Raw genomic sequence first — 18,391 nt, 5'->3', positions numbered from 1 at the left:
ATACTGTAAGAAGACATCCCCTTTACATATAACACATTTGGGTTCTGCAAGTAAACATTCCATTTACTTATTGAACCAAATGTGTCATTTGCGTTGGATACATCAATAGACATTTAATTTATAAGAACAGAAAGACCATTGACTTTAGATACTGCAAGTAGACATCTCATTACGTGAACCAATTGTACCATTGACTTTGGATACTGCAAGTCGACTAGACATCCCGTTTACGTGATATAAATGCACCATTGACATTGGATACTGCAAAGAGACATCTCATTTACGTTAACCAAAAGGAGCATTGTCTTTGGATACTGTAAGTATACTTCCCCTTTTCGTATAACAAATGTACCTTTGGGTTCTGCAAGTAGACATTCCATTAATTATATGAACCAAACGTACCATTGAATAAGGATTCGACCAGGGGCCCATTTCATAATAAACTACAAGTTACAAGTTACAACTTGTAGCTTGTAATTTCCATTAGATTTGCATTGGCCGATCAGCTGATTTACTAATAATATTAGTTTGTACTTTATTATGAAATGGGCCCCAGGAGACGTCTCATTTACGTAAACTAAATTTAGCATTGACTTTGGAAACAGTAAGTAGACATTCCATTTACATAAAACAGACGTAGCATAGCATTGACTTAAAAAAAATGATTAATATACTTGCTCCGCTCAATATTGCAAGCATACAACTGCATTGCACACCTAGTGATGGCTTTTGTTGGTGATTCTGCTTTTCTATACCACAACCAGATGTTTTGATCAGCTGTTTTGTGGCACACACCAAGCCAACAAACGTCAATTTAACCAACCGCTGATCGGCTGATCAGTGAATAAGTTTGTTCTTGTTGTCGTTGTCATAGGCCTAATTGCAAAAATGTTACTAAGTCGGACCACGAATCAAATTTGGCTACGTTAAGTTTGTTTACATGTTTATAATTTTATCTATTTAATTATTCAGTATCTATTTCGTTCTATGTAATTATACTTACCATAGGTTAATTTATTACTACAAAGTATCAGGGAGTAAAAATGAGTATCATTTCCTGCAACATTTTGTTGATTTTTTACTTAGGAATATCATTATTGTCAGGAGTGTTGTGTTCTGATATCCAGGGATTTTATGATACCGTGTTGTTTAAAATTAACTGGCCAGGAAAAGACAGTGCTGACCTTTTGGTAAGATGCAACCTTTTTTGGATTATACCTAACCTATAAATGGTATAGTAGGCCTAGTAAGTTTAAGTTCTTGCAACCATAAAAGATAGGCTAGGCTGCCAAAGTCCCTAGGCTACCCATCCATTATTTTGGCTATCTGATGAAGACCAACTAAGTTTATTCCTAAACTAGATTTTAAAATATAAAAAAATTCAAAATTAACTTAAATTTATTGGATATAGTAGCCTATGCTAATTTAAATGATCTAGGCATGAATAGGTTTTGAGATACACAGAGGATACATGTCTGGTAACCGGACTACATTATACCGGTATGGTCCGGTAGTAGATTAGACGTCCGGCTGTTACTGTCATAACTTAACCTAACCAACCAAACTTGCTGATAATGAAAAAATCGAATGAAGGTTAAATTGTGTTCATAAAATAAAATTATAAATGCCAAAAATTCTAACAAGATGTAAGTTACAGTTGAGAAGGAATGGCATTCAAAGGAAAATCTTTGACATAAAGTTGAAGTTACCTATAGATGGGATTTGAACCAGGGACCTCTTGCATATCAGCAGAGCACTCTATCCACTACACCACGAACACCGATGGATTTACATCTTATCGTTGTGGTAATGGCCTTACCCGACGTGTCCTCTGTGTTTGGTAGTAGGCTATTTGGTTTGTTTTACTTCCTTATTAGGTTTGAACCAACGTCTTAAGGGAATTTTTACTTTGATTCTGAAGTCACAATTTATTTTTAGGGCTCGAGATTGTTAAAAAATCCAAGGGATTAGTGTTTTGATGATAATTCTTAGAAGTAAGAAATTGGCCAAGCAAAGTCATGCCTGAATTGTGGTGGATTGGGCGAAGCTTTTATAACCGTTTATTGCAAAATTTTAGGTACATTTAGGCCTAGCCTAGATGTTTATGTGATTAAAATCATGAGATACTATGAATGTCTTCATAGCTGACCGGTACAAAAGGCAGACTGCAAGAGAGAACAACCACTTTAAAAAATTAACATCAGGATTTTTTATAAAAGGTTATCAAATTAGGCTACTCATTATACTAACCAACTTTATGATCATCCGACTGTTTTAGGAGGTTCCTGATAGTGAATCTATGACAATCGTTACAAGTAGTAAAGAGAAATATAAGTGCACAATACCAACCACTCGAGATAAGTCAAAAGTAAGTACGGTAGGCCTATATAATCTTAACACCCTAGTTTATTATAGGTAGTCAAAACTGGCATTTTTCAATAAATTGTCTATTAGTACTGGAGACTAACTAAGGTTTATCAATTTTAATAACTTGTTTTTTAGGTTATCCTTTTAATAACACTGTGTATTTTGACAACCGATCAATTTATAGCTTTGGCTAACAAAGAAAGTGTTAATTAAAAACTGACACCTACTTCCTCCATCTTAAGTAGCCTAAAGCTGAACATAAAATAGTTTTCCCATTTATGAGTAAGACGTTACCAGTATACTATATACTATATATTATTATAGTAAAATTATACGGTATACATTAGGTTTGGTTATTATTAATGTTGCAACATAGCCTAAAAAAATCTGATAGTTGGTTATACTGTAAATATAAATAGTAGTTTTTGTCAAATCTTTGTCTCGGTTGAACTCACCAACGTTTTGCAAGTAGGTAGGTATTTTGGGTAAGTGACAAGTAAACTTGAGTCTCTCAAAGATATAGTGCCAAGATTTAACACTTTGAGAGCTGATGACGGGAATCGCCGCTATTGCTTTTACATTGAAATAAATAACTTTTATGTTTAAACATGTCGACCGCACTAATAATGTTACAGTCTTTTCCTGTAGAAGCCTAACTTACTTTCAACTGTTATGTTGTAGGCCTAGGTTTTTTGTGATATTTTAGAAAATTTCCCTATAGGGTAGTATTCAAGTTATTACCATAGGTGGCAAGGAAAGACCTGGGCCTTGGACAGATTTACTTTTAATTTTGATGTCCCCAAAGGCCAAAAACAACATTCGTTCAAATGTTTATATGTAACTTACAGTCAGACGTCCGTGAACGCAATAACTTGAGTAATTTACGTTCAATTTTGATGAAATTTTGTTAAAAAGTGTAAGGCGGGATAAACTTCAATGAGTTCGCGAACCAGCATGACCAGACAATGGGAACAGGGTTTTACGGGAAGTTATGGGGTAAAAATTGGTTTTTCTAATTTTTGACCCTTAAAACACAAAATTTCTATTTAGACCTTTTTAAAGAGCTTAAAAAACAAGCGAACTCATTCAAGTTTATTCCGCCTTACACCTATAAACCAAATGTCATTAAAATCTGACAAAAATTACTCAAGTTATCGCGTTCACGGACACACAAGTGCTGCTAGTTCGAGCCTATAATATTCGATTTACCAATTACAGTTAACTGTCACCCATGGTTTTTATTAATAATATTTATATTTTTAGGAATCTGAAGAAACATATGAAGGACCCAATGCCTTAGAAATTCTACAGCCTCTTTTTCAACAATCTTCATGTACTTATCGAGTGAGTAAACTTCAAAGCGAAAAAAATATGAAACTTAATTACTATTTTAGTGTATGTCTTTTAATGTCTATACACTTTGGATGTTCGTCTAACATTTTCCAGTTAATTGAATAGCTTAAAAATACCTTAGTCATCTATAGTGTCTAAAGTGAGTGAAGGTTGAAAAGATACTTTTGGCCCTTATTACTATTATATTTTTGTCGTACCCAAACTAAACATAATTACAACAACAGAAATAATATTATTAAACCTGTAGTTCACAAATTACTCATATTCCAGTTAAGTTATCCAAACAATACATTACATACATACATACAATACATTGGTCCAAAAACCTTAAATAACTTATAGAAGTTTTACTATCCTAGAAAATCATTCCAAGTTTAGACTTACTGTAGGCTACCATAAAAACATGGCTCAAAACTAAATTAGGGTTGCTGGAATTAGGTATGAATAAACCTAATGATGTAAGTTTTACCTGTTAGTTTTAAGCCATGGATTTAATTTCATTTGACAATTTGTCCTGTCATTTATTTTATGTACTGACAATGAAAATGAATGAATAAATCAAATAATATACCTTTGATTATTGTTATTGGTAATCAAAGTTTACTCTTGCTAATCCTTTGTGACTAAGAACTTTGGAGACCAAGAAGAAAACTACCTTTGGACCCACCAACAAAAATAAGTCTTACCGTAGCCTGCAAGATATATTCATTGGAAAAATCTTCATGCCTTATTATTAGTTAGGCATGTGTATTACTCTTACACAAATATGTAAATAACTTAAGAACCTCTACTGAATTGCGTAAGTTGGGAGAAATATTTTTAATGCTTATGGCTATAAAAATTTAGTATTGGAACAAACTTGTTGAATTATTTTTTGTGAATATATTAGACTCATTACATTGCTAATGGCTGAACCTGTTTGTAGCTGGAGTCGTACTGGACTTACGAGGTGTGCCACGGGAGATACGTGCGTCAGTATCACGAGGACAGAGAAGCGACTCGCTCCAAGACGCAGGAGTACTACCTCGGCCGATGGGACAAGGCGGCTCACCAAAAGCTGAGTAAGTTGCAAAAGAATATTGTAAACTTCGTGATATTTATCTTTGAACGCATTAAGGGTTAGGTTACAAGTGGTAGACGAGTTCATAAACTAGTTAGAGCATTCTTACCACGTCTCTAGAAGGTTTAAATTTTAGATTCAAGTCGTAGGCCTTGACCATTAATGATTTATAAATACTGTAAAACGTACTTAGTTTACAATTACAGAAATAGTAAAAAGACTCAAAAACCTAATAAATTAAGTTAAAGATGTTGAAACTGATTGATTTTTTCACTAAAAAGTCATCATCACACCAATAGGCTTGTTTTCTTTTAGTACCAAGCTACTGAGAACCGACGTTTAAATGTTTTTTGTCGTGAACCGGTAGTACAGTACCAACACACCACTACTTTATACACAATTATTATCTTATGGAATTTTTACAACCGCCACAGACTTGTTATGGTGGTGGATGACATGTTATCAAGTGTAAATAGCACTATTTTAATTTTTTGTATTTTTTCTATGCCAGTGGCATTTTTTATTTAAGTCAAAGTGAGATTAAACGATTTTAAGGAAAAGCGCTACAAACCCAAAGTTCCGAGACGCAAAGTCGCTAACCACTAGGCTAGCAACACCCACTGTCTTCCTACTGCCGTTGTAAACAATCTGATCAGTGAAAATCCAATGTGATTAATAACTTGGTAAGAAAAGTGATGACTAATCCTGATAATTGCTCGTAAGAAGATGTTTATAGGCCTCGTGTGGTAATACCTACTGCTACTATCAGACACCCCAGTGTTCCTGCGTCATTCTACACTCTAACAAGGACCCTAACCTCCAACTTCAAACAAAGACTTAAATAGTTTTTATTGTGTCCAGGTCAAGAATTGGACGCAGGACTACACTATCCGCCTCCAGTCAAGAAGCTTGATGGTCTCAGTTTGCCGTACATCCAGCTGAACCTGACTGACGGCACGATATGTGACCTCAACGGTCAGCCTCGTCGCACAAACGTTCTCTACGTCTGCTACACTATGGGCAAACACGAGATCTACTCGTTCAAAGAGACGTCGACATGTCAGTACGAGATGATAGTGTTGTCTTCATTGCTCTGCCAACACCCCAAGTACAAGTAAGTGTATGAATTGTTCTTAGTTCTCTATTTAAGGTTGGTACTCCTAAAACTAACTTAGAGTATTTTTTACCTAAAACCTTGATAAAAAATGTTAACAGTTCAACCCTCCTAATGAGATTGTTGTTTGTTTCTCCTAGTCCCAGGTTTGAATTGTTTCGTGTACAGGCACCGTGGCATTACCCTTCAAACTTTTTGATTCAGCGATTTAATGAAGCCTATTTGTATTAGCTTTTCACCTTGTGAGCATAAAAATCCAAATTATTTTAAAACAATTTTTGGTGTGGCCATACACACAGTAAGGGTTGGCAATCAGGCAAATGGCTGATTTGAGTCACATCTCATGAAGAATTCAAATCCATCTTTCCAACTTCTATCTGAGTTATGAAAGTGCTATACCAAAGATTTGAGATGTGTTGGATTCTGAAAGTGATTTTATGTCATGACATTTATAACTTGACTTTTACATGCAAAACAAATGAGCTAAAGCTATTTACACATACTAAAGGGTAACTGTGGAAGCAAAACAAAACCATTGATTATGCATACAAATGGCATACTTAATGGTCTTTTCTTGTATGCAGTTGTAGCAGTTCCTATTTTTTTCAACATATTTGAAGCAGTAATGTATAATCAATTAAATAATTACTTTGAAACAAATAACCTATTGTCAAACTCCCAATTCGGCTTTCGTCGAGGTAAATCCACAACCTCAGCAATTCTCACTTTAGTTGACCATTCTCTCGAAACTTTAGAAAAGAAGGAATCTGTGTCATTAGTTTTATGTGATTTAAGTAAAGCTTTTGACACGGTTCCTTTTGATATCCTAACTAACAAACTACGTTTTTATGGCATCACTAATGATGCCATGCTTCTAATTTCTTCGTATTTATGTAATAGACTTCAATTGGTATCAATTAAAAATAAATGTTCTAAAACTGAAAAAGTTGAAACCGGTGTTCCTCAGGGCTCTGTACTAGGGCCATTTTTCTTTAACGTCTACATTAATGATCTTCCTATAAATATAAATACACAATCTGTTATATATGCGGATGATACAACTTTACTCGCTAACCATTCTAATTTAACAACCCTGCGCTTAATTAGTCAAGAGGCTGAACATAGAGCATATGATTGGTTTTCTGCAAACAGACTATCTTGTAATTCTGACAAATCACAATATATAACAATCAGTCTTAAAACAGAGGTAAAATTTGAATCAGTTAAACTTTTAGGATTTAATTTGGATTCAAAATTAAATTGGTCATCACACATAAAATCTGTTTGTAACAAAATTTCAAGAGTGAGGTGCTTGCTGTGGAAACTTAAGGATTTTGTTAGTCAAGAATATTTAAGATTGGCGTATTTTGGGCTCTTTCAATCGCACATACTATATGGTCTTATTTTGTGGGGCCACTCTCCACATATTAATGACATCCTTTTACTCCAGAAAAAGGCGGTTCGAAGCATTGCTGGAGAATGCTCAGATACACATTGTAAACCTCTTTTCATTAATTTCAGGATACCAACCATAGTAAATCTTTATATATTCCAAATTCTAATGTATACAAAGTCAAACTTAGATCAATTCTCTTTCCGAAAAGACGTACACAATCACTATACAAGAGGTAGGGATAAAATAGATATATTGCAGCACAGATTGGCAAAAACCAAACATTCACATAAATTAAACTGTATAATGTTTTTTAATAAGCTGCCTGAAGAAGCAAAATTAGTTTCTTACAGTATTTTTAAAAATAAACTGTATGACTGGATTGTTAAAAATCCCTTTTACAAAATTGATGATTTTTTAAGTTGTGAAATAAATATTAGATTTTGAAGAGTAAGTTGAAATAAAGCTTTTATTTTCATGTAAGTGGCTATTTAAATTTAGATATTTTGTACTGTAAACACTGAATCACCTTGTAACTATGTATAACAATGACGTGTCCTATTTCTTTTATAAAGATCAATGGAAATAAATATTTCTTATTCTTATTCTTATTCTTGTAAAATCGGTCCTGATATAGGAATGTTTTAATCTCGACACTGTTTAATCCATTCATCCTCGTCTTTAAACTCACCGTTCTAAAGTCTTTTCTTATTGGTAAACCCACCTTCATCGTCATACTTTCCCGGTGATTCAAAATCTTCGACGTAGTGTTAAATGGAATTCCAAATTCCCTAGCTATTTCTTTCGCCTTTTTTGCTTTAACCCATCATCAACTGCTTTAATCAGTCGTCTTTTTCCATCCTTTGTAAACGTTTTAAGTCCACGCTTACCTGACAACATGAAGTCTGACTCGCACAAAATAATCTCGATAAGTAGCAGACATAACAGTACTAGCCATTGCCAAACAAACAAAGGAAGTTGGACTTTCATGTCTCGACGAGATGATTGCTGTAAAATTATATTAGACTAGACCATTAGACAAACCTATTTTGGTTTCAGACCTCAAGACACTGGAGAACATCCTATTAACTGTTTGCCAGTTGATGAAGCTCCAAGGAAACCAAGGAACTTGAGGAAATTTGAGGCTGAGAGCTTAAAATTGCGTCGCCAGAGACTTTTGGTGAGTCTCTAATGTTTTTCCCAGCCCCGTGGTTTGCATGAGACACACTATTGGCCCGATAGAAAATTTTGCCTCCTCTCCCTTTTCTTGCTCTAAAATCTGGAATCATGTGTTTTGGACATAATCAAAAATATACCTAGAGAAATGAGCGTTAAGAGCGTTAAACCCAAATTAATTTAAAATGGTCAACTATTGTGTGGTCAATTATTACGTTAGTTTCAAATTTTTAAATTTAATTTATCTTTTGTAACCTAAAATGTTAAAGCATTAACTTTTTTGTCTCTCTATTCTTATTACCCTTTTACCCTAGTTTGATTAATTTGGTTAAAAGAGCAGTTGGACTACTTTCTGGGCACTGGCATTTTTGGAAGAATTCCAAAAATTAAACTTATACTCCAGCCTTTTCAATATTTTTACTATCATGTTTGATGAACAGTTAATGTTGGGAATTCTGGTGTCTTGTTGGTAAGTTTTAAACTATCTATTAGGATTTAGAGCTAGAGAAAAAATTCTAATCTGTTGCTGTTCTATAAAATAAATAAAATATCAAAAAAATAGGACACTCTGAAGGCGTCAGCTGCTCTCAATGTTTACCGTATATCAAACATGCAACAAAATTTATAGTTCTTGGTTATTTATAGTCAATGTATAAAAATTTTGGATAATACAATTTTTGTTGTTGTATTGATCTCTGTGAAACAATGTAGAAGCGTGCTTGTCATTTAATTTTAAAAAATTTGTATTAGGCTACTGAAATTATTGTTTTCATGCATAGTGGTTATAGTTGAATCTGAATCTTTCATTTTGTTTTTTAACTTGCATTTTTGGTCATAGGCATATTTTTTATTTGAATAGCTAACTTTTCCATTCATTGATACATTATAGTTACTGATATACATTTCAACTGCTAATAAACTTAGTAAATGTGTTCCTTGTACGTATGCACTTTCATCCTGTAATTGCACCTTTTTTGTTTTGCTTTATTAATATTCATTTTAATTTGTAATTTACTAAAAGTGTTACTAGACCTATATAAACTAGAAATGTTAAAAATGTAAATTATATAAACGCAAAACCATAATTTATCATGCTCAATAAATTAATGTACCAAATTTAATAATAAAAATTAAAAATAACCAATGTTTACAATTTCCTAAAATGCAGTTAATTTTTGTAACTTAACACCTTGCACATGTTGAAATGCAAGTTTTGTTTATTCTTAGGAAGACGAAAGACTCAAGAAGGTGTTTGCGGTTTTCAGCATAGATAAAATCGAAAAGGTTTGTTTTCATTTTGTGATAATTTTAATAATTTTAAGACTATTATAAGTAAACCTGGTCGTAATTCTTTTTCAGCTTATAAGCAAGGGGAATACATTGTTTAAATTACTTTGTTACATAAAACAAATATACATCCCTGTCGGTTTTATTGTGTAGTGGTTGATTTAGTTTCCTCACACTGGGAATTTTGTTTACAAATGTAGCCTATTAGGGGGTTGAAGCAGTTGCTAGGGTTGAAAAATATTCTGCAGTAACGACAGGGTAAAATTTTAAACAAATGAAGGATTATGAACTCTAACATGAAGGTTTATTCATTCCTAACCTGAAAACTCCGTTGATCTATTTCTCATGGACCAAATTTTTTTAGTGGAGCTGAAATTGATAGTTGAAGTATACATTAAATTGGCATTCTTTTAAAAAGTTTTTTTTCAGCTTTGAATTTTTTTCTTGACAATTTGTTACCGTGTATTGTTCCTAGATGAGTCGTAAAATCCTGTTGATGCTGTCATTATAATTTTGTTTGCTTAAAACCTTTCCCTTACGAAAGTAACTGTGTAACTTAGTAAACAAAATTGGGTAAAAAAATCCAAACCCAAGTATTTCTCTTGAGTTATAAGTAACTAAATTTATTTTTGTCAACTCCAAATAACCGTTCCATATTATGCAATTTAAAAATCGCACTTCAAGTTAATTAAGTCATTTGATAATTTTTTTCAATCATTTGTTCATAGTAGTTTTGGTTTGTTTTTGCATATTTGTTTCTAATAGTATTTCTAGCATGAAACCTTATATCTTATGTAGTTTCAGTTGTGGTAGTGTGCCAACTCTTTATGTTTGATAATTATTGTAGATTGACTTTCACAGCTTGTAGTTTTGTGTTCATTTGACTTTGTTACAAATTTATTACACTACTTGATAAAACAACAGGGTGATTAAATATTGAAATAAATTTCCATGTTTAGCCGATTGCCTTTGTTAAGCGAATTTCCCATGTAGGGAATAAGCTATTTTATTCTAGGTTTATCCTGCGTACAGGTAAGAAATGGTCCATACAAATAAAAACATATCAATCGTGTATATTCACACTCGACTCTTCCATCGGCACTTGGTACAATTTTTTAGTATCAGTACAATAAAATTTCGTAATACTACGAAGTTGTACCAAGTGCGTGCAGAGGGATGAATCGAGTGTGAATATACGGGATTTATCCAGCGTCACACGGAGTTCACCAGAGAGAATCTTTTCAACTGCTGATCATTTATTAGAATTGTTTATTCAAGAAAGTTAACATTTAATTGTACTTTTATGCATTTTATATTCATTTCATTAATTTTTTCTATCTTTTTTCAGGATGTGCTTGGTAAAATGTTACTTTTGAAATAGTGAATATTTTCCTCGTTTCCTGCATGAAGAACTGTTCTAAAAACTATTATGTTATTTTATTTAAATAAAATATTTCTCTTCTTAAATATTTTTCTATGTGAATTTAGCATTTTATGTGGCAAACTAGTTGTTGGTTAAACACAACAAAATAACTAAATTAAGTGCCTTTATTTTTTATTTATTTCAACACATGAACCAATTAAGAGATACAAACAAATAATCAATAAGTTAGCATCTTTTTAGGTCACAACAACTAATTATAACAAAAGCTAAGGAGAAGGATTCAAATTTTAGACCGTAGCACATTCTGCGAGTGGCTTATTCAACCGTGTTATTTTTTTATAGTAAATAGGCTATAGCTGGTGGTACTTCACATACATGTCTTCCTCAGTATCCAAAAGCGAAAAGACTACTGGTCACGGATAAGTCACTGATTTTACTAGGGGGTCACAGAAGTCAGTGGAAAGTAACGGATTTTCATTTTAAGATCCATGACTTTTGGTCATGAAAAAAATTGGGCCTAATAAAGTTCTTCAGGCCTGTCTTTTGTTTTGCACCTTTCTGCAAGTGATTAAGTTTATAATGAGAATCAGTGAGAGCGAACATATTTTGGGAGATGGCAATCTGCTCAAATGTTACACATTCAACAAAATACAACATAGTACAAAATATTGAATGCCCGACTATCTCATGTCACTGAAAATTATTTTCTTATACTTTAGTTATATAGTCGCCCCCCTCAAAAGTCGCTGAAATTTAGATCAACTGGTAGACACCCTGAAAAGTCAATATTGTATTTTTTCTGTTATTTAACAACTTGTACTTACCCCGTTGGAAAAATGTTACTCTTCTTTGTACTCAGGATGGAGAGAACCGAGTAAGATTAGAACTGAGAGCTGTTGAGGAGGACAAAGACGCCCCAACTCCTCCCCCCACCCCCTCTAGTCCATCACCTGACGTCATCACAGACACGTCTCCTGTCGAGAACTTCCTGTCTGGCAAAACTTGTCTACATGGGGTGAGTCTTATATAGTTATATGCTAGCTAGTTAGCACTGGATATTGGTAGTGCTCGCCTGGTAATCAAAAGGTTGCAGGTTCAATCTTGAGAAATGTCTTTTTAAGCTTTTTAATGGTTTGAAATTGGACTCAGCTGTCCCTGATCATTGGGCTTTGAAAAAATGATCCTAGTTGTTGAAACAGCTGACCTTAGTCAGTAACAAAGCTAAAAAAGATCATCTTACACCATTGTACACTCATTCTTCACTCATATTTGGGTTTTCAAATACGCACCTAAGTGGTGTCCCCTTCTCAATAATTGATCTGACGACGCTGTTTTACCAGCCACTAATATTGGCAGCTAGTCTATCAATTGGTACTGGAGTCAGGTCAGGCTAAGCTTATATGTTTCTTTAAAGTGTGCAAATTAACATTTTGTTGTTTTATAATAGGTCAAGTTAGTGTTTTGAGATCTAAAATCCAATTACCACTTCTGTTGTGTTTAAATTGGTCTGATATACTCTAGGGTTCTGGATGGTGGAAATTTGAGTTCTGCTACGGCCACAGTGTGGAGCAATACCATGTGGAGCAGGATAACACACGCACAACGGTGAAACTAGGCGTGTTCGATCGCGAGGCACACATTGCGTGGCTCACACACAACCCTCACAAGCGACCCAAGCCGCTGCCCGAGCGACGTCAGCTGTCACATTACTATGGAGGCGGCAGTCTGTGTGACAAAACTGGACTGCCTAGGGAGACTGAGGTATGTAGACAGTTCACTACTGTAGAAACTGATCACGCTTCTACCTTTGATAATGATTCTTATTAGTGCTTGTAGTTTAAGGTTTTTAAAACACTGTAAGCGATTCGGTTAGTCAGCGATTCTGATGTTTGTAGGGTCATTTGAGTTGTAGGCTACTGTTAGGGTCTGCGAACCACACTTTTTTTGTTTTGGGTTGGGTAAAACATTTTCGCTCTTCTCTTGGGTCTTGGGCCAATATCGTATTGTATTGGAAAGTATTGAAAATTGATCTAAAAAATATATTAACTGTTAAACCACAGTTGGCTTATACAATATTTTACATGATCTGCCCCCATATTGCGGTAAAATCATGAACTTCTTCCACAGTGACGATGAAATTTTGAAAGTTTTTGTAGACACGGCAAAATCAAGAACATCTTCCGCAGACAGAGCAACTAGTGAACGTCTTTAGGAAAAACGTGAATATCAGAAATCAGAAATCTTTATTCACCATTGATCATATTACATGAAATAGGCTTCGTCATACAATATAGGCTAAATCTATCATAATACTAAGGAAAATAAAATCTACACATATAACAATCATAAACCTATATAGGCCCAAATACTACTGACAATAACAACATTTCTTGGCCAATTCTGACCAATTATCACCTACTGTCGTTGCATAATGCTCAATGATATTGCTTCACCCGACCCGAGTTTTGCCTGAAAATTACTTCCGTTCTTTACCGACCCCTTAGACCAATTGTTGGCCTGTAGGGAAGTGTAGACCCCTACAGTTTAATGTTTATGGGGTACTCAGACTGGTGAATGCACTGACAGCTTTATGTAGTAACTGTGTCTATTGTTGTGTAGGTGAAGCTGAAGTGTGTAGAGAATAGTTCCCCAGGCGCTGTCAGTCTATACCTCATTGAGCCTCACACTTGCCAGTACATCCTGGGAGTAGAGAGTCCTCTAGTGTGTCAAATGTTGGCCAACGTAGATGAGTACGGACTACAACATGAAGTCAGCTCTGCAGATTTGGACGATGCAACTGTGTCCGACGATGACATCTCCGAACTCCCGCGAGATGAATTATAGTCCTTCCATGTGTTTGAATTGTTTTTCTCAAATTTCAATGAGAATAACAACTCATTACTCAACTGTCGCATTGAGAAATTCTTCAATTAGATTTGAATTAATTACTTAATGTCAAATTATTTTTCTCGGTTATTTCCCTAACTATTTTTTGCACGGTTAGGTTAGGTGAGGTTAACATAGTTTTATGCATAAATTATTCACTATTTTTATCTACTTAAAACACTTTGATAAGATGTCATTGACGTTTGAATACTTTTGCAAAAGATTCAAACCAACTTCAATTCCTACTTAGTTAATTTTTTTTTTTTTATTTGAAAAAATATGTAAATGACAGCACTTGAAAAAAATATGAAATTAGGGATTGAAATGTTAGAAACTCATTTTAAGCCAATTTGGGAAACAAATGGGAATTGAACAAATTTAAATACTATTGAAAATTGAAACAAATTCTAGTATAGCCCAAAATAAACTCTAATAGGACTAAATCCAAGGTATTCTTTCCTATTTTATCAGTCTTACAAAATACTTCTTGGTAATCATCAACCTGCTTGCATTTAAAAGTGAATTATGGAACATTTTTAAATCAATTTTCACATTATCAGACAGTATATCTCGTACCTAGGGCCGAAAATGAGGTTTTGCTGGCTCGAGATAGTTTATAAGGTCAAGACGAAGTCGAGAACTTATACGATCGAGAGCTGCAAAACCATTTTGGTCCGTGGTACAAACCCTATTTTTCACCACACTATACCCTATTACCCACAATACTATTCAACACAATAATAATGTACCTACACTAACTATGTGAAGAAATAATTTGAGGAATCAGCAAAAATAATAATAAACAGTTGCTAGGCAGCGGTGACAAAAAAACAAGTCCATTGCAATGCTATGGATACAGTTTGTGTATTTAATATACTAATAATTAATTAATTAATATACTATTTAATATATTATTGTTTAAAGTAAATAAGCGAACAGTTGATTTTACGGCCCTAGGGATGTAAAAACCTGCTCGGTCCCCAAAATGATGATGACAGCTACCATGGCCAGCAAAACGTAACTTTCAGCCATCAATTAACGTATGTATAACAGTTAAAAACATTACAGTGTGGTGCAATAGTTATTTGTGTAACTAGTGAGCAAAGTGACACTTTGCTGCACACTAGAGCAATGTTTACAAACACTGTCAAACACTATACAAAACGTTTTTAGGTTCAGCTGGCAACACAAATAGGTGCCCTAGAGAAAGTAGTCACCGGTCCGTATCACTCCGCTATTTTTTCCACGGCAAGCAATGTGCTCCGCGACTTGAGAAAATAGTTCCGTATTTTTTTTTTAATTTGAAGTGGTTTCCATGCTTTAAAAAATGCTTTAAAGGTATTTTCTTGGTTATTAAGATCGTATGAATGTTTTAAAAACGTTTAAAAGAAAAGTCCAGAAAGTTCAGAAACACCGAAACTATAAACACGAAATGACAGATTAAATCGTAGTTATAATAGTCAATCAGCTGCTCATAGTATTATTATCTTCTATTTCCAAGCGTACACGGATTACGTGCATAATAGAACCACGCTGTTTTGTATTGTTTATTGTTTTGTTGGAATCCTGATGTGCGCCATGTGCAAAGTATAAACCGCACGACAAAGTATAAACCGTACGACAGAGCATAAATATGCAGCAATTAGCAGCTTTCTGTACTATAAACAGTACAAGGAGGCCAACTTTGTCGGGTGACTGTAGGAAAAAGCCTTTTCCATCTCTAACCATTCCAACATAACAAAATCACCTGATCCTTTTCAAAACTGGGGTGATAATGATGTGACAAAAGAATGTTAAAGTTATGAATGACCAAAACCTAATTTAACTACAACTCGGCTATAACATTAATATAGCAATGGGAAGTCTATCCAAAGACGAAAAATATATGAAACTATGTAAGAATTACCTAACCTGTCCAAATGTATGCAATAATAAAAGAGTTCTCTAGTCTCTTTACTGAATTTTTACTGAAAAGTTCTAATTTTTGCATTTTTCCTCTATTGGTTTTTTTAGTTGGTTGTTAGAAAAGAAACAAAGAAAGCCCTATAAGTGACACGCATGTCTAATAGAACCCATCACATCGCAATGTAATTGCAAATAACATTGTGAACTTATGTTTAAAAGAGGCTGATTCCTCAACATAGTGATTGCCTTGCCTTCCTAGTAGTCAGAAGGTAGCTGGTTTTATCCTGATAAAAGTCTGTAGCTTTTTGACAGTTTAAAACTGGACCTCCGTTCTGTCACTGGATCGTAGGGCTTTTAATACATCCTTCTCGTAATGTAAGGAAACAGCTGGCCTTACTCAGTCATAAAGCTACAAGCAATAAAAATCATCTCTCTCCATTCTACAGTCTTCTGTCAGTCATATTCAGATTAAAATATGCAGCTTTGTGTCCTGCCTCAATTATTGGATTTCAGGGGTTATTGAACCCACTAGACATTACACTACCAAACCAATTCAAAGATAATAGCAATTTAGAAAAAGATTTACTGTACACCAGAAGTGAATTAGAAATGCTGGAGAACATGTTTCTCTTCTGAAATGTCAGAATTACATTATACATTTTTAGGTACTTACGTATTATACGGAGGCCACTTATTTTACAGTGCGCTGCGGCGGTTAGGTTAGGTTGGGTTATCATAAGTTTTTATGACTCATCTCGTATAGTTCGATTCATAACGAAACTAGGAAAGTTCTACAAACATATTTATGATAACCCAACTTAACCCAACCGCCGCAGCGCGCTGTAAAATAAGTGGCCTCCGTATAATACGTAAGTACCCATTTTTAGCTCTTAGGATCCAGCTGAATTTAGCAAGCACTGGAAAACTTCGTAGCAATGGGACGGGTTCTACTATGAATATATGTCACAGCGGCTATTTGTACAAACACTTATTTTGGACATTAAATTACTTATAAGACTTTAATAGTTTTTTTAACAACCAACAATAAAAAGAATTCAGCCTATTTCCACATTAGAATTAATCTTCACAATACTACAAAATTATAAAAATGTTTGTATGGGTTTTGTGTGTATTTATTTTTGAGTGTGTTTTCTGGGAAGTATTTGTGTTCTATATTGAAAATTGCACAAAAGTTGGCTATACATACCAATTAAATGTTTTTAACTATTATAATCCTAGCAATTATACCTAATCTGTCACAAAATTTAGGCATTTTAGGCAGAAAAAATCTATACCCTCCACTTGATCTTACCTCATCAATAGGTAGGACAATAGCTCAAAAGCTGGGGTTTGCTAAAACGCCCATCAGCTGCAACATACACATTAGGCAAAAAAATAGCAAGGGAACTTACCCTCAAACTGCCTTAATTTTGTGAACGGACTATAGTCATGTATAATTACTGTTACTATATTCCTTTTATAACTTTGTATTTTATTTGCTGTGAAGTCTTTGAAAGACTAATAGTTGTAAGATAAGACAGGATAAACCACAAATTTTTTTAACTAAAATGGGATTTCGCTATTTGGTTATGTGTTACAGATATGAGTATTTTTAAATTGAATGATTGTGTTTTGTAAATAAATCAATAGTTATTGTAATGGGGAAGGTAATAATTTATTCCCTGTCATGATATTGAAAAGGAGAGGCCTCTTGCACAAATTGTGCTGATTAATAGGGTCCAAAATCTGTTTTGGAGGCAAAATGAATCCAGAGAAATACACATTTACCTTTTCAAGATTATGTTTGTTTTGTTTATTGAGAAAACATGACTACTAATTAATTTTTCTTTAAACAACTTTTTTTTATCTACACAGTATAAAGAGGGATTTACGTACCTCAATCAGGTACAGTTGTAAAAAATAGCCTATTTCGAATACATTTTCATAAACTTTGTTTACAATCTGACTGTGGTTAAACATGAACGCGTTGCAGAAAGTCAACAGTGCCGGAAGGTCAAATAAATTATACTTGTGCCGATAGGTCAAAAACTACAATGTTTGCAGTGTCTGTAGATCAAAAATCCCAGTAAGTCAAATAATACAGTCCGTGCTAAAAACATAGTATATGTTAAAGCGATTGACACATTGGGAATTTGACCTAATGCAACAGCAGTTTTAATATAACGAAATACGATAAAATATAAGTTCAGTTTCGCTCATGGGGAGCACATTTCGTTTACGTATAAGCCGAGTTTGATTATAGATAAATATATGCCGATGCTTGATGGCAAATCTGTATGATCTGTTGATGGCGAAACACGGACTGTATTATTTGACTCAATGAGATTTTTGACCTAGAGACACTGCAAACATTGTAGTTTTTGACCTATCGGCACAAGTATAAATTATTTGACCTTCCGCCACTGTTGACTTCCAGCAACATTCCCACAACAAACACCTTTATGT

At 34.0% G+C, this 18,391-nt stretch overlaps 1 protein-coding gene across 2 annotated transcripts; it reads left to right on the top strand.

The window, feature by feature from the left end:
- Positions 1-858: 858 nt before the first annotated feature.
- LOC128985931 (endoplasmic reticulum lectin 1-like) lies at positions 859-17,584 on the top strand. Of its 2 annotated transcripts, XM_054405922.1 has the most exons (11): positions 860-1,190; positions 2,279-2,368; positions 3,631-3,711; positions 4,646-4,781; positions 5,642-5,894; positions 8,347-8,467; positions 9,691-9,747; positions 11,994-12,149; positions 12,656-12,895; positions 13,754-16,590; positions 16,813-17,584. In XM_054405922.1, exons 1-10 carry the CDS (start codon positions 1,044-1,046, stop codon positions 13,976-13,978), a joined length of 1,506 nt encoding a protein of 501 aa, XP_054261897.1. In that variant the 5' UTR covers positions 860-1,043; the 3' UTR covers positions 13,979-16,590; positions 16,813-17,584. The 2 variants fall into 2 exon arrangements, with proteins under 2 accessions (XP_054261898.1, XP_054261897.1); XM_054405923.1 differs by lacking the exon at positions 9,691-9,747 and having other exon boundaries at positions 859-1,190.
- Positions 17,585-18,391: the final 807 nt, after the last annotated feature.

The sequence above is a fragment of the Macrosteles quadrilineatus genome, unplaced genomic scaffold (assembly GCF_028750875.1).
Source record: "Macrosteles quadrilineatus isolate MER2022 unplaced genomic scaffold, UCM_ALF_1.0 Scaffold_2__2_contigs__length_208266976, whole genome shotgun sequence".
Taxonomy (NCBI): Eukaryota; Metazoa; Arthropoda; class Insecta; order Hemiptera; family Cicadellidae; genus Macrosteles; species Macrosteles quadrilineatus.
This window is presented reverse-complemented; position numbering and strand designations above follow the sequence as displayed.